The sequence below is a fragment of the Eptesicus fuscus genome, chromosome 13 (genome assembly GCF_027574615.1).
Source record: "Eptesicus fuscus isolate TK198812 chromosome 13, DD_ASM_mEF_20220401, whole genome shotgun sequence".
In the NCBI taxonomy this organism is placed as follows: domain Eukaryota; kingdom Metazoa; phylum Chordata; class Mammalia; order Chiroptera; family Vespertilionidae; genus Eptesicus; species Eptesicus fuscus.
Genome location: NC_072485.1, coordinates 57,105,745 through 57,121,572, shown reverse-complemented (window position 1 = coordinate 57,121,572; position 15,828 = coordinate 57,105,745). Strand labels below are relative to the sequence as shown.

The 15,828-nt window shown below is 42.1% G+C and overlaps 1 protein-coding gene across 3 annotated transcripts in view; it reads right to left on the bottom strand.

Moving 5' to 3' along the window:
- The window catches only part of NELL1 (neural EGFL like 1), a 689,563-nt gene that overhangs the window by 19,130 nt on the left and 654,605 nt on the right, over positions 1 to 15,828 (bottom strand). For all 3 annotated transcript variants that reach the window (XM_008148966.3, XM_008148967.3, XM_054725521.1), the window contains one exon: positions 4,201 to 4,394. In XM_008148966.3, coding sequence (XP_008147188.2) covers positions 4,201 to 4,394 — 194 coding nt within the window. The remainder of the gene's footprint in view (positions 1 to 4,200; positions 4,395 to 15,828) is intronic.

The following is a 15,828-nucleotide window of genomic DNA, read 5'->3' as shown; positions in this document are numbered from 1 at the left end:
CTGGCCTCTGGGGTGTGCCAAGACCCTGGTGGCCACCGCTGCGTGCTGCCCAGGGTCCCTGCATGCCCTCAGCCTGGGGCCCATGGTGGGGCTGACTGCTGGCCTCAGGGAGTTTGGAGACGGGGATGTTCCCACCCCGCCCCAGAGGCTTTCCAAGCTCCAGCACCAAGTGGGGGTTCGTTTCCACGCCCCCAGCCCAGCGCCCTCCACAGGGGGCTGCTGGCCTCTGGGGTGTGCGGAGACCCCAGTAGCCACCACCGGGTGGCAGGGACACACCCCTAGCCCAGTGGACACAACACAGGGGCTGCATGAGCTGCAGAGGATACACCTTTTTAAAAAATATATTTTATTGATTTTTTTTACAGAGAAGAGGGGAGAGGGATAGACAGTCGGAAATATCAATGAGAGAGAAACATCGATTAGCTGCCTCCTGCACACTCCCCACTGGAGATGTGCCGCCAACCAAGGTACATGCCCTTAACAGGAATCAAACCTGGGACCTTCCAGTCCGAAGGCCAGCGCGCTATCCACTGAGCCACACCAGTTTGAGAGTAAATACCTTTTCTGACAACTCATTGGCTAAGCTCCCTGTAGGCCACCACTTGCAGTGTTCTTGGTAATCCTATCTAATAATAGACAAATATGCAAATTGACCATACCTCCGACACACCCACAAGCCACACCCACCATCCAATCAGAGCGAGTATGCAAATTAACCCAAACCAAGAGAGCAAGGTTTCCTAGGTAACAGAGGAAGCCAAGCTTTCCGCCTGCCCTTGCCAGGCCTAAGCCTCCACTCAAGCTACAAAGTTTCAATTGCAGAAGGTAAACAAATTCAAACAAATGGCGGCAGAATGGAGCTTGAGAGAGCAGGCCAGGGTTGCCGCCGGCAACAGGGGAAGCAAAGCTTTCCGCACACCCTGGCTGGGCCCACCCGCTTAAGGCAACAAAGTTTCAATTATAACCCCAACACAAATGGCTGCCAGCCTCGGCCTCGGAGGGAGCCCCAGGCGTGGCTCCGCTCCAGGCTACAAAGTTTCAATTGTAGAAGGAAAATAAATTCCAGTTACCAGGGCCTCCACTTGGGTTTCCAGGGGGCGTGGCCGGCCTGCAAACCACCACAGGCCCCTCGCTCAGGCTGCCCCACACCCCAAGGGAACCCCCACCTGATCCGGGACGCCCTTCAGGGCAAACCAGCTGGCCCCCACCCCTGTACCAGGCCTCTATCCTATCTAATAAAAGAGTAATCTGCAGATTGATTGTCACTGCAACACACAATATAGCTGCCCCCATGTGGTCAAAGATCCTGCCCCCATGTGGACACAAGATGGCCACCACAAGATGGCCAGCAGGAGAGGGCAGTTGGGAGGCACCCAGCCTGCAAGGGAGGGCAGTTGAGAGGGACCAAGCCTGCAAGGGAGGGCAGTTGGAGGTAATCAACCCTGCAGGAGAGGGCAGTTAGGGGTGACCAGGCCGGCAGAGGAGGGAAGTTGGGGGCAAACAGGCTGGCAGCAGAGTGGTTAGGGGGTGATCAGGCTGGCAGGCAGAAGCGGTTAGGGGCAATCAGGAACGCAGGCAGGCAAGCAGTTGGGAGCCAGCAGTCCTGGATTGTGAGAGGGATGTCCGACTGCCCTCAAGGGGTCCCATATTGGAGAGGGTACAGGCTGGGCTGAGGGACAACCCTCCTCCGTGCACGAATTTCGTGCACCGGGCCTCTAGTTGTGAAATAAAAAACCACACAATATAAATAAACTAACAAAACAGATGGTTGTCTGATAGGAGGGTTTTGGAAGATAGATGAAAAAGGAGAAGGGATTAAGAAATACAAATTGCCAGTTATAAAGATAATCACAGGGATTCAAAGTACAGCACAGGGAGTATGTTCAATAATAGTGTAATCACTATGTATGGTGTCAGATGAGTTCTAGACTTACCAGGGCAATCACTTCATATGTTATAAAGTTATATAAATGTTAAATCACTATGTTATATACCTGCATCTAATATAGTATTGCATGTAAACTGTAATTGAAATTAAAAAAAATCAGAATGGAACACCTTCAACTATAAATAATGGAAACAAACAAGAAGGGTCACAAATATTCTTTTTTTGATGATTATTTATTCAATTTGATTTAAGGGTCTTTATTCAGCTCATTAAATAAGACCTTCTTCATCCTCCACAACCTCCTGAAAGATATACTATTAATGAATAATAAATCCGGTTAGGAAGAAAAAAGATGTATGAAAAGAAATCTGCCTAGTACTTTATAAAGGAGACAGTGGTGATGGGGTTGGCATTATATTAACAAAATAAGATAAAAAAAATACTGTGTATCTCCTGTGGCAACTTCAGTCTAATTCTCTTAAGACTTAAAAGGAACTTTATGAGTGAAAATTAAAATCAATCAACTTAGGCTGGTTGGGTTGTTAGCACAGTTAATGAAGCTTTGGAAAGCTGTAAATGATTGGTAAGTCCCATGCTTTATCATGGGCTTAAATAAAACCAAAACTGAAAAAGAAATGTTAGTTTTACCCTAGTCAAGATTCATCTAAAATGTTTTGCCTATTCCAGGGCATGGGGATCTACAGAGCCTCAAATAAATACGGGGTCAGGTTGTGATCATCCTCCAAAGTTTAGAAAAACAATATTTTCTGGAAAAGAACTAGTAGAGGAAAATTTCTACATTTTCCTTGCAGAATGGAGACCTAAGCGCCAACCTCTTCCATGAGCCCTTCTCAACTCTTTAACCCACAAGGAGCTTCTCTTCGCTTAAAAACTTTTCCCCTTTGAGTCATTGCCACATGGTTTAATATTTGTACTTAATAACTTGAAAACTTCTTGAGGGAATGTCCCACACATTCATTAACTTAGTACTGAGTTGGGAGTTTGCGCTCAGGCAAGTTGGGTTGACTGATTGCTTAATTGGTTTCACGTGTGCCAATTACATCACCATATCATCTGTAGAGTGTTACAGGACATAGGGCAAGATGAGAAAACTATGAAATGGGGGGCAAGCAAGTGGAATTCAACTCCCAGCTTAAACATTTATGTCTTGTGATATTTAGGACATTATCTGCCCTATTACTTAGAAACTCAGTTTCCTCACCTTTCAAAATTGAGCTATATTAAACGTGATACTGTTTTTAAATTACAGATTGCTTGGAACATGGGAGGTGCTCCATAAGTGGGGGGTAGTAGACCTAAGTTTGGATGTACTAAACTAGGTTTATTAATAAAGGGGAAAATGGGTGTTGTGGGTAATGATCTAAAGACTTGATAATATAGGTCTCCTAAGTAGGTGCTCCAAGTCTCTTGGAGATATGACCAACTAGAAGGCAAGTAAAAGAATTGCAGTTTTTTCCAAGGTCTTTTTAAACGGTTTCTAGGGAGCACTCGGAATTTCTCAGGAGACCAGCTCTCTGAGGCTACTCAGCAAGTAATTTCTTGTGGTTCACATGCCCATAAAGCCCAAGATTAAACAGCCTCATCCCAAAAGACATAACTATACAATGAAAGAGCTACAGCAAAGCACTATCAAAGGAAACTGAATCGGCAAGATCAACAAAAGCTGAAATAACGCACAAGGAAATCGAACACTTGATAGGCCCATTTTGCAAAAGCATAAAGCAAAACCAGTTGATGACAGAATTCTATTTCCATAAGCATTAAAGTCCCTTCCGAACAACTTAATGTAAGGAGCAGCCTGGCGACGAGAACAACAAAGAATGTATCATTTAAGAGGAGGCCTCCATGTTATCATTATCATTTGTTCAGCATGGAGGTTGGCCTGTCTCTGACCACTGGAGGCAGGTCTCTGAGCCTTGCTTTTCTGGATAATGTCACCACAGGAAGGAGCAAGTTCATACAGGTGATCATTTAAGGCAAAGACTAGTTCTAATTAGCAAGTTTGTATACGTGTGGGATGAGGGCTCATTAAAGCTCTCAGCCGACCAACCTGAAAGGCACTGCAGGCCCTCAGTGGGAGGACTAACTGGCTTTTCTCGGCCCTGCAGCCCCTTCTCAAACTCACACCTCACTTTTCACTAAGAGCAGGTATGCCTGCCACCCAGCATCATCATTAGCTGTCAGGTAGATTAGAACCACAGGACGCCCATGAGTCAACAGGCTGGGGGAAGAGGTGGGGAGGAAGAGCAAAAAAGCACCATCACAAGTTCTGCAGCATGCATCAACCTTACCTTGCAGGAGCAGACAGAACACCTATCTTCTTTCAGGGTCCACACCTGCCCGTTGCGCTTCACTCCTCCTCCGTGGGGGCAGTCACCAGAGCAGGAGGGCCCAGAGGGACAGAGGCAGTCAAAGCCCCCTGCCAGGTTGATACAGGCAGAATCGTTCCAGCAGGTATGGGTTCGTAAGGCACATTCATCAATGTCTGCAATAAAGGAAGCACAGAGTTTTGAATCCAGCCAATTATTAGAAAACTAGAGGCCCGGTGCACGAAATTCGTGCACGGAGGGGGGTTGTCCCTTAGCCCAGCCTGTACCCTCTCCAATCTGGGACCCCTCAAGGGATGTCCGACTGCCCGTTTAGGCCCGATCCCTGGGATCGGGCCTAAACGGGCAGTCGGACATCCCTCTCACAATCCAGGACTGCTGGCTTCCAACTGTTTGCCTGCCTGCCTTCCTGATTGCCCCTAACCACTTCTGCCTGCCAGCCTGATCACCCCCTAACCACTCTGCTGCCAGCCTGTTTGCCCCCAACTTCCCTCCTCTGCCGGCCTGGTTACCCCTAACTGCCCTCTCCTGCAGGGTTGATCACCTCCAACTGCCCTCCCTTGCAGGCCAGGTTCCTCCCAACTGCCCTCTCCTGCTGGCCATCTTGTGGTGGCCATCTTGTGTCCACATGGGGGCAGGATCTTTGACCACATGGGGACAGCTGTATTGTGTATTGCAGTGATGATCAATCTGCATAGTACTTTTATTAGATAGGATAGAGGCCTGGTACAGGGGTGGGGGCCAGCTGGTTTGCCCTGAAGGGTGTCCCTGATCAGGTGGGGGTTCCCTTGGGGTGTGGGGCGGCCTGAGTGAGGGACCTGTGGTGGTTTGCAGACTGGCCACGCCCCCTGGCAACGCAAGCAGAGGCACTGGTATCTGGAATTTATTTTCCTTCTACAATTGAAACTTTGTAGCCTGGAGCAGAGCCAAGCCTGGGGCTCCCTCCGAGGCCCGAAGCCATTTGTGTTGGGGCTATAATTGAAACTTTGTTGCCTTAAGCGGGTGGGCCTGCCCAGGGTGTGTGGAAAGCTTTGCTTCCCCTGTTGCCGGCGGCAACCCTGACCTGCTCTCTCAAGCTCCATTCTGCCGCCATTTGTTTGAATTTGTTTACCTTCTATAATTGAAACTTTGTAGCTTGAGTGGAGGCTTCGGCCTGCAACGGCTGGCAGAAAGCTTGGCTTCCTCTGTTACCTAGGAAACCTTGCTCTCTGTGGCTGTAGCCATCTTGGTTTGGGTTAATTTGCATACTCGCTCTGATTGGGTGGTGGGCGTGGCTTGTGGGCGTGGCTTGTGGGTGTGTCGGAGGTATGGTCAATTTGCATATTTGTCTATTATTAGATTAGATACTAATCACAATAGCATCAATTAACAGTACTGAGCATTTACCTTGTGCCAGGTACTATGCCAAGCTGCTCACATGCATAATCTCGTTTGTGCTGCCAGGCAGCTTTGTGTTGGAGAATCTGTTCTTGTCTCTATTTTGCAAATAATGGAGCTGAGGTTCATCACAGAAGTTAATTATCATGCCCACTGTCATTTAGCTAATGAGTGGCAGGTCTGAGATTCAAACTCACAACTATTGCACTCCAATTACTAAATTATCTGGTAGCAGCTCTGTATTAACTTTAGGATAGTCTCAAGAACTACAGAACTATACCATCCTTAACAGTGTAGATGCACCCTACGGGGATCTGGGTCTTTTAGCAAAGGTGTGAATAGATTGATTACACCTGAGTAGGAACAAGTGGGTAATTAGGGCAACCCTGAACCAGTTAGACTTCAGGCAGATCCCGGGGCCAAGGATGAAAGAAGAGGGAATAGTTCTTGGGAGGAGCTTTCCTAATCAAGCCTCACCATCCTAATGGCCAGCAGCATGTTACCAAATGAGAAAACATCTCAGAGCTACTGCTACCATAGGGTCTGGTGTGGATGGCGATGAAAAACACATTTATTTTGCTTGTTTTCTTTGATATCCAGGTATGGAGAGAAAACATAAATCCAGTCAGCCCTCCCCGATATTCAAAGCTCAGGTGACCTTAACAACAATCCAGGGAGTTGTTCAGCCCCAGTGGGCAATCTATTACCTCACAAGGCAGCCAATTCCATCACTGAATTACTGTTATAAATATCTTCCTTAAATTGAAATGAAATATATAAAGCAGTAGCTTCTACTTCTTAATACTAGTTCTGAGACCATCCAAGGCAAGTCTTTTTCTTATTTATGACAATATTTATGCTATTTGAAGACATTGGTCATTTGTCTATCAGAGTATACTACTCCATTGATCAGTCTACTGTCATGCCCTTAAAATATCCTTCAGATGACAAGATTGATTCCAACAAATTGTTGCCAAAAGTTTGCTATGCATAAGATTCTTTACATATAAGATATTGTCCTCATGAGATGATAAGGAGAAACACAAGCTATAATAAGAACAATGTAAATTAACTTATTCTACATCCCCAGTTTCATGTTAAATATGTATAAGGTTGCAAGCACTTGATTATGGACTAAATTAAAAAAAAAAATTGTCATTGGTGTTAGGGTCACCAAAGGAGGGACACTCGAGGCCAAAGTGGTAAGGAATTATAAATTTATTAGGTCATCTGGATAGCAGATGGGCTGAGCCCCAAAATGGCACCAGTCCCCAAAGATGGGAAGTCAGAGGTTTTAGAAGTTCTCTAGGCGGGCTTTTCCTGGGCAGAGAATTATCTGTGCAAGTCCAGATTCTGGAAACTCCGGAGGCGAGAGATTATGGTCTTAGCAAGTGGAATGTGGTCTGAGAAAGTGGAATATCCCTTGTGAAGTGGCCTAGAGGTCAGTTCCCAGGGGAGGGAGTATCAATTCAATTATTTGATCAGACCTAACAACTGGCATTTTCCCCTAAAGTGCTCAAAGCAATAAAATGCTCAAAAGCATAAAATAAATTTAACTGCTACCACTTTTTATATATTTTAAAGTATTTTAAAGTAAATACTTCAAAGTATTTTAAAACCGTATTTTTTTCTCATGAATTATGCCATATAATTAATTACAAGATAAAATAGTTATTCACGTGTTACAAAAGAAGAAACTAATGTGCAGAGATGGCTGAGTGGTCACACAGCTAGTACACATCAGAGCAAGGATTGTGTCCAGGAGCTTATGATAGGTGCACTAGAGTTCTTCCCACTATACCATGTCAACTCAAGATCCCAAAGTCTGTGCCATCTTTCAGTATACTATAATATTCTGTGGTTTGTTTACTTTCAATGATTTACCCTCTGGACATTGCAACTAATTTTCAAGTGTAAGATCTTATGTGAATCTTCTTTAGTATTTTTAGTTAAAATTTTGAAAATGATACAATGAGTCAAAGTTTGCTAGAATTTTGAAACTACCGCAACTTAAAAATAACAGAGAGAAATGACCTGTCTTTTCTGCCTGAATGCATGCACTGTATTGGTATAATACTTGGCTTCACAGCACAGGTACAAAGTAGATGTTAAGGAATTCCAATAATATTTCTAGAAGCTAATTCATTCTGAGGTTTACTTTTTTATTTTGTCCCACCAACTGTAGCCTGAGTCAAGACATTTAGTTAATGAATATTGATTTCTTCTTTGAAAACTGTGGAGATAATCCCAAATTAAGATGCCTAGATTCTAGGTTATCTACAATCGGACCTCAATTACTCCTCATTATTCCTGGTCATGCCCATGTCATTGCCAAAGCATTTTACTAGATGACGTTCCTGCCTAAAACCTCTCTCATCTTCCACTACTCCAAATCCTCCTAACTAAAAGTGTGGGAGTCATATTTGAAAACAAGATCTTTCATTTAATTGAGTGCATACTATGTACAAGTCATTTGAATTATCGCACTGTATGTTCTTTTTTTTTTTTCTCTCATTAAGGAAATATCTTTTTATTTCATTTGCAAAAGTATTACATAGTTGTAATAATCCAGACTAAAAATTTCATCGTACTAATAACACCATTTGGCCAAAGATATTATAATGTTAGACTAATGAGGAGTTGGTTGGTGTTACTTTTTGGAATACAGTGACATTTGTTTTGAATCCCTGTTGACAGGTCCTTATTAAAAAAACAAAAAAAATTAGTCAGCTATTGATAAAAAGAGCATGTTTGATTGAATTAAATTCCTGTGCATAGGAGTTAATTGATTATTAAAAATTGCTTTTGTTGTTTATCTGTTTTTAAGTGATGAGTCATAGGTTTCTTTAGTGTCTATTTCATCAGGAAGCCTGGGGCAGATACTACCATGGAATTGGTGTTCTAAGAAAAATCAATTTAAGTACCTATTCTATCTTGGCACTTTTTAAAAGTCAGATTTCTTAACATTTGCTCAGTGCCTGTTGTAGACATTTCTAATTTAAAAGGTCACATTTGCTACTTTATTTTCCTAGTAGAACATCATAATCTTCTGTAAATGGGTGGTACTATATCAATTTTTTATTTTGCCTGGAGTAGATATTAAATGTGTTATAAGAGTTACATATTTTAGTTTTCATGTTTTTACTTTTTTAAAAGATCTTTATTAAGTGGCTTCTTTGTCATATAATTTTAAAGTCAAATTTATTTTAAGGCAAACATTTCTGCAAGCTAAAAGAGAAGGGAAATGTAGGTTAAAAAGGTGAAATAGCATTATTAATTAATTTGAAATTATAACTGCTACAACTTAGATTGTTCTGAAAGTTTATTACTAAAATTTAAAAATCAAATTGTTTAAACAAAAATAGCTATTCATTCAGCAGTCATGATAAAATTTAGAACTGTAGTCATTTTTTAACTGATCTCTATTTAACCCATGTAAGCTTTCTTCTGACCAGCTGGCTACAAATTTTGGGGTTTCTTTCTAATTTGTCAGGGAATTAGTACATTAAAGCCTATTTATTCATGTTTTTTTTAATTATTATTTCATATGTATTTTTTAGCTTTTTATTTAAATACAGCCAATTCTTAGAGATCTAATCATTTAGTGAGAATATCAAATATCACATGATCTCACTTATTTGTGGAATCTAATGAACAAAATGAATTGACCAACAATATAAGACCCGAAGCATGGAGGCATGGAACAAATTGACATACCTTGATGTGGGGATGGGGGAATGAGAAGAGACAAACCAAAGAACTTATATAATTACTAGAGGCCCAATGCACGAAATTCGTGCATGGGAGGGGGGTGTCCCTCAGCCTGACCTGCACCCTTTCCAATCCAGGACCCCTCAGGGGATGTCCGACTGCCAGTTTAGGCCCGATCCCACAGGCCTAAACCAGCAATCGGACATCCTTCTAGCCATCTGGGACTGCTGGCTCCTAACCGCTCACCTGCCTGCCTGCTTGATCGCTCTTAACCACCCTGCCTGCTGGCCTGCTCGCCCCCAACTGCCCCCCACCAACTGCCCTTCTCACCCCCAACTGCCCCCCGCTGCCAGCCTGATCACCCCCAACTGCCCTCCCCTCCTGGCCTGATCGCCCCTAACTGCCTCTGCCTCAGCCCAGCCACCATGGCTTTGTCCAGAAGGATGTCAGGAAGGTCTCCTGGTCTAATTAGCATATTACCCTTTTATTAGTATAGCTATGCATAGCCCATGGACACAGGAAACAGGGTAGTGAAGACCTGGGAGTGTGTGTAGAGGCTGGAAGGAAGGGGATAAATGGGGGAAATGGGAGACATCTGTAATATTATCAACAATAAAATTTATCTCTTATATAAAAAGCCTGTGGTTGTCACACCATCATGCCATAATGACCAATCAGCAGGAGGCTGCATACACAGAGAGGCACACGTGGGTGGGTGGGGACTTGACTCTGGAGGACTTGACCAGAGGCGCGGGTGGATTTCTGGGTCCTGCCGAGCTGCAGGACTCTGGGTCCTGGGTCTCACATGATTTTGCGTGCTGAGCCCCTATTATATATATATATATATATATATATATATATATATATATATATATATGCATACACACACAGAAGGCAACACTTCTAGGGGAAAAAAGACACTACATGTTATTGATCATATTATTGAGCCTCTCTGACCCCCATTTATCTATTGTATAAAACCATATCTACTTAATCTAAGATTGTTTGAAAATAAAAATGTAGATAACATAATAAAGAATAAATCTTTGGTTTTTGATTTATTAAATATAAATATTTAAGACAAAGTTCAAGCCCCACTTCCTCAGCTAAGTATCTCACAACATGAAGCCAATTCATAGTAACCATTGACATCTTCTGAATTCCCACTGTAATAGCATTAAGTGGAATAATACTTAAGTGATCCATTTGCATTATTCTCACTTCCAGTTTTTGCTGAAAGAAACAAACTATTCAATTTTATACTTCTCTCATCACATTTATAGTTGAGCTTATATATTTAGGAGATATAGATAGAGAGTAAATTGATAGCTATACCAATGGCTCATTACATACATAATCATAAAAAATAAAATTCAGATTTGCTCAAACTCTGTGCTAGCTCAGATCAACATTCTTAACACTGGGACTATTTCATTAGCCTCCTTTCTGGTCTCCCTGATTTTAGTCACTTCTCACTCTAATTATGGGAGTTTCAATTGTGGGCCCAATCAAAAGCATTTAGGGAACCTTGAAAAAGTACTGGTGGACAGTTCCCACTACTACAGAATGATTTAACTGGTATAAAGTAGCATGCAGACATCTTGGCTCTGTTCATCCAAATGAGGATCATTGCTCTAAACACCTTCCACATGGGAGTGGTGTTTGTTCTAAAAGCAAAAGCAAATGTGTCCATGTCACTCCTTTGCTGAACACCTCTCAGTGGTTCTCTGGTGCTTAGAATAAAAGGTTCAAACTCCTAGCATATCCCATATGCCCCAATATTACACTTTAATGGTTACCTTCTACCTTTCCCCCTTTCCACTCAAAAGCCATAGTTGATACATGGATCATGTTGTTTCTTCAGTCTGTGACCTAGAACATGCCTTTTCTTATTTGAGTACCCTCCCCTTTCCTAACTCTACTTTTTCTCAGCCTATTTGGAATGGGGTGGAGTATAAGTTAATTCATTGAAAAGCTAAGCACTTCCCTTCCTGTGCTATCTTAACTCCCATGTATTTATTAAAATTGTGATCAGATATCACAACCCCTCATTCTGCAAGACAGTCACTATTCACATTTTGCTTTATCTGTACATCATATACCATGCTCTTCTTGCATTCATCTCTTAGGGGTTAGATGTGTAATATATCCACCTCCCTAGATAACTAGCGAGCTTATTGAGTGTGGAGACTAAATATTTTCACTTTTCTCTCCTCAGTGCCAACTACAATGTAATACACTGAGGATGTTTGATGTATTTATTTAAATTACTTAAATTCAGGAAATTTACAGACGGACACTATTATAGAGCCTACTTTGCCAAAATTCATTCTCTGGGTTGTTCGCTAAGCCTAAGACATAACCACAACCCTCTTCTTCAGGGAATACATTTAATTGCGAAGTGTGGAAAAGTCCTTGGGTCTGATTCAAAGTATGATAAACACAACAAAATAGGAACCACACTCAAATAGCAAGGCAACGTACCCTCCTCCCTCCCATCCTAGTTTCTTGACAAATGTTTGAATATAAATACAGAAGAAGGCCCATTAACAAATCACTAAATAAATTGTCTGGAAGAGTAACAGATCCACAAACAGTGGCTAGAGAAGGATATTTAATTTATGGTCTCCTCTAAAATCTCTAAAGTGGCATTTAATGACCAACTATAGTATGCTTTTTCAACATTTTGCATCACAAAGTTGCACACATATTGGCAGTGCTTTCCTCTCATAAATTAAGAAACCTGAGCATAAAGATGAACACCCCTAGTGTGAGCACTGAAAACAAGGTGCAAAACCTGGATTTGCTTTTGTTGTTCCAGAATCAAAAGATTTCAGATTTGAATATAGGACCACATTGCCTGCAAAGCTCCATGTAATTGCTATACTTATGACACAGAAATCTCATTCTGCTTCTATGCAATTTAACAGATTTATGGAAAGCCAGATGTTAGCAATTATGGAAACTGACATTATTCATATTCTTGGTAATACAGACCTGTTTGCTCTGCACAAAACTAACTTAATCTATTATACATGTCCCAAGGCATCCAAAGGGAGGAGGCACCCTATTTACATATAGCAACTGTTCTCTGCTGAGCAAACAAAAAGACATTCACCCATGATATTTACCCACATCATCAGACCAATAACAAAGAGGTGATGAAACAAAAATCAGGCAAGATATTCCACACTCAAATCTATAATCATTAAAGTATACTTGGGAGAGATCCAAGATGGCAGCATAGGTAAAAACCTATACTTGCTGCCTCTCACAAGCACATCAAAATTACAACTGAAAGGCAGAACAACTACCACCCAGAACCGTGGGAAAGCTGGCTGAGTGGAAGTTCCACAACTAGAGAGGTGAAGAAAGCACACTGAGACTGGTAAGCAGTGTGGAAGTGCAGAAAGTCCTGGCACCTAGATGTACTGCTCTTTTAATCGGGAGGGAGATACAAGCTCCTGACTGCTCTAAACTCCAGTTCCAGGCAAGACTCTGGGGGACCCCGACACATACAGGGAGAAACTGGACTGTCTGGCATTGGGACAGGAACGTGAGGGCGGCTTTCTCTCAGAGGTGCTCGCAGTGATCATTGTTCCTGCACGGGGGCGTGGGACGCGGAGACCTGAGACCTCTCCGGTGCAGGGCTGACTGGCAGCCATTGCTGTTTGCTCCACCCTGGTGATTCCCAGAGACCCCACCCCACCCAATTTACATATGAATGGGTGCTGTGGCTTTTGCATATGAATGGCCTGTCCTTTTTCTGCCTAAAACCTGTCAAACCACAGCTGGATCAGAGAGCCCCAGAGCTTCCAAAAGAAGGCCCAAGACCTGGCAGCAGCAGCCTGCCTTGCTTCACAGCTGGGCCTCATCTGGGCATTTTCAAACCCCATACAAAGAACAGGAATCTGCAGATGTCTCTGTAGCTCCTGCTGGGCGGCCCCAGACAGTGGCTGACCATGCACCTCCTTGGAGATCCAAGAGCCAGTGTACCCAGTGGTCAGAGTGAGGCCATACTGGATTACAGCTCTTCACATCCATAAGAGACACACTCAAGGGGCAGAATCAGTGAGCACCAAAGCCCCACTGAAGCAAGTCCTGTCCCATTAGGGTGTCTCCTGTGCAACTGATCTTTCAGTGTAGACACAGTTGGTCATCACAGCCAATTGGTCTGGAGGTCAATTCCTCCCAGTGATACCAACAGCAATCAAGGGTTAACTACAACAAGACTGTGCAAACAGCCCACAAAGGGATGCACCAAGATCATCCACCTCAGGTGACTGGGGAGGCTGAGCCACTGGGCCCTATAGGACACCTACCACACAAGGCCACTCTATCAACTCAAGGAGACTTAGCAGCTACCCAGTACATAGAAACAAACATAGGGAAGCAGCCAAAATGTGGATACAAAGGAACAAGTCACAAATGAAAGAAATGGATGAAAGCAAAATACTGGATATAGAGTTCAAAACCACAGTTATAAGGTTACTCAAGAATCTTCTAGAAACCTCCGAGAAATTTAGTGAGACCCTCAAGAATATGAAAAAGGACCAATCAGAAATTAAGCATACACTGACTGAAATAAAGAATAATATACAGAGATTCAACAGCAGACTAGAGGATTCCAAGAATCAAGTCAAAGATTTGAAATACGAAGAAGCAAAAAACACCCAACCAGAAAGCAAAAAGAAAAAAGAATCCAAAAATATGAAGGTAGTGTAAGGAACCTCTGGGACAACTTTAAGCATACCAATATCCTAATTATGGGGGTGCCAGAAGAAGAGAGAGAGCAAGATATTGAAAACCTATTTGAAGAAATAATGACAAAAAACTTCCCCTACTTGGTGAAAGAAATAGACTTATAAGTCCAGGAAGCACAGAGAACCCCAAACAAGAGGAATCCAAAGAGGATCACACCAAGACACATCATAATTAAAATGGCAAAGGGAAAAGACAAATAGAGAATATTAAAAGCAGCAAGAGAAAAACAGTTAGTTACCTACAAGAGAGTACCCGTATGACTGTCAGCTGATTTCTCAACAGAAACTATGCATGCCAGAAGGGAGTGGCAAGAAATACACAAAGTGATGAATAGCAAGAACCTACAACCAAGATTATATTCTACTCAGCAAAGCAATCATTTAGAATTGAAGGTCAGATGAAGAGCTTCACAGATAAGAAAAAGCTAAACGAGTTCATCACCACCAAACCAGTATTGTATGAAATGCTGAAGGGTATTCTCTAAGAAGAGGAAGAAGAAGAAAAAGGTAAAGATAAAAAATTATGAACAACAAAGTGACAACAAAAACATAACTATCAACAAGTGAATCTAAAAATCAAATGAATAAAAAACCTGATGAACAGAACAGACTGGTGAATGTAATAGAATCTGGGGCATGGAAAGGGAGCAGACTGACAATTCTCAGGGGGAAGGGGTTGTGGCGGGGTGTGGGAAGAGATTGGACAAAGAGCCTACACCTATGGACGAGGTCAGTGGGGAAGGCCTAGAGTGGGGTGAGAACCGGGTGGAGGGGAGCTATGGGGGCAAAAAAGAGGAACATCTGTAATAATCTGAACAATAAAGATTAAAAAAAAGAAAAGCTTAAAAAAAGTATACTTGTTTTTTTTTCTTATTGTAAGTTATGGTTTTCTGTAATTTTCTTGTTTTTCACTTTGTACATTCACTATTTAAATGGTCCATGCTCCGATAAAGTTTTTTCAATAAAATTCCACTGCTAAGCTTTCATTAGAGTTAATTTTCTTGCATTGACATTTTCACAATTTCTGAAAGCTATCATTGTACTCAATTTTGCTTTTAAAAAAGTCTGTTTGTGCCTAAGACTAGTCAATCGGCTTTGTTCTTTAATTTGAGGTTCTAAGATTACTTGAGCATGTAAGAAAATACAATTCAGAAATATTTATACCAGCAGCAAGTTAACCAATCCTAGCCTAGCCCCAAACAATCTTCCCACCCATCAAGGAAAAAAAAAAAGTGGCTTTGCAGAAGTTTGAATAACATAACAACTAGAATGGTACCTGCCTCAGAAGCTGAAACTTCTACAAGTTCATTTCAGAAATCCAGGGAAATATTTTTTCCTCCAAGTGGTATGGTAGCGGTTAGGTCAAAGGAGAGAACTTTTTTATTACCCCCTTTCCTTTCTCTTGAGTACTTTTTACAACACATCTAGTTTTACTTTCAAACTCAAAATAGGTGATATATCAGAAAACAAAATGGAACGTGGGGTTTGAATATACAGCTGTGTGTTCTGACTTGGAAAGCATTATCAGACATTAGTAGCTTAGAAATGAGCACAGAGCTGGGGGGCTTAGAAATGATAAACAAGACAGAGCACAGAGGCCTCTCCCACAGCTAAAGAAGTACTGTTCCTTTACTGGCAGAGAGAAAATTACAGGAAAAAATATATACAGGCTGCTCATGAGCAAAGTTAAGTGAAAGAAACAAGTAGAAATTCTGAGGTTTGACGGGGCTTGCAAAATGCA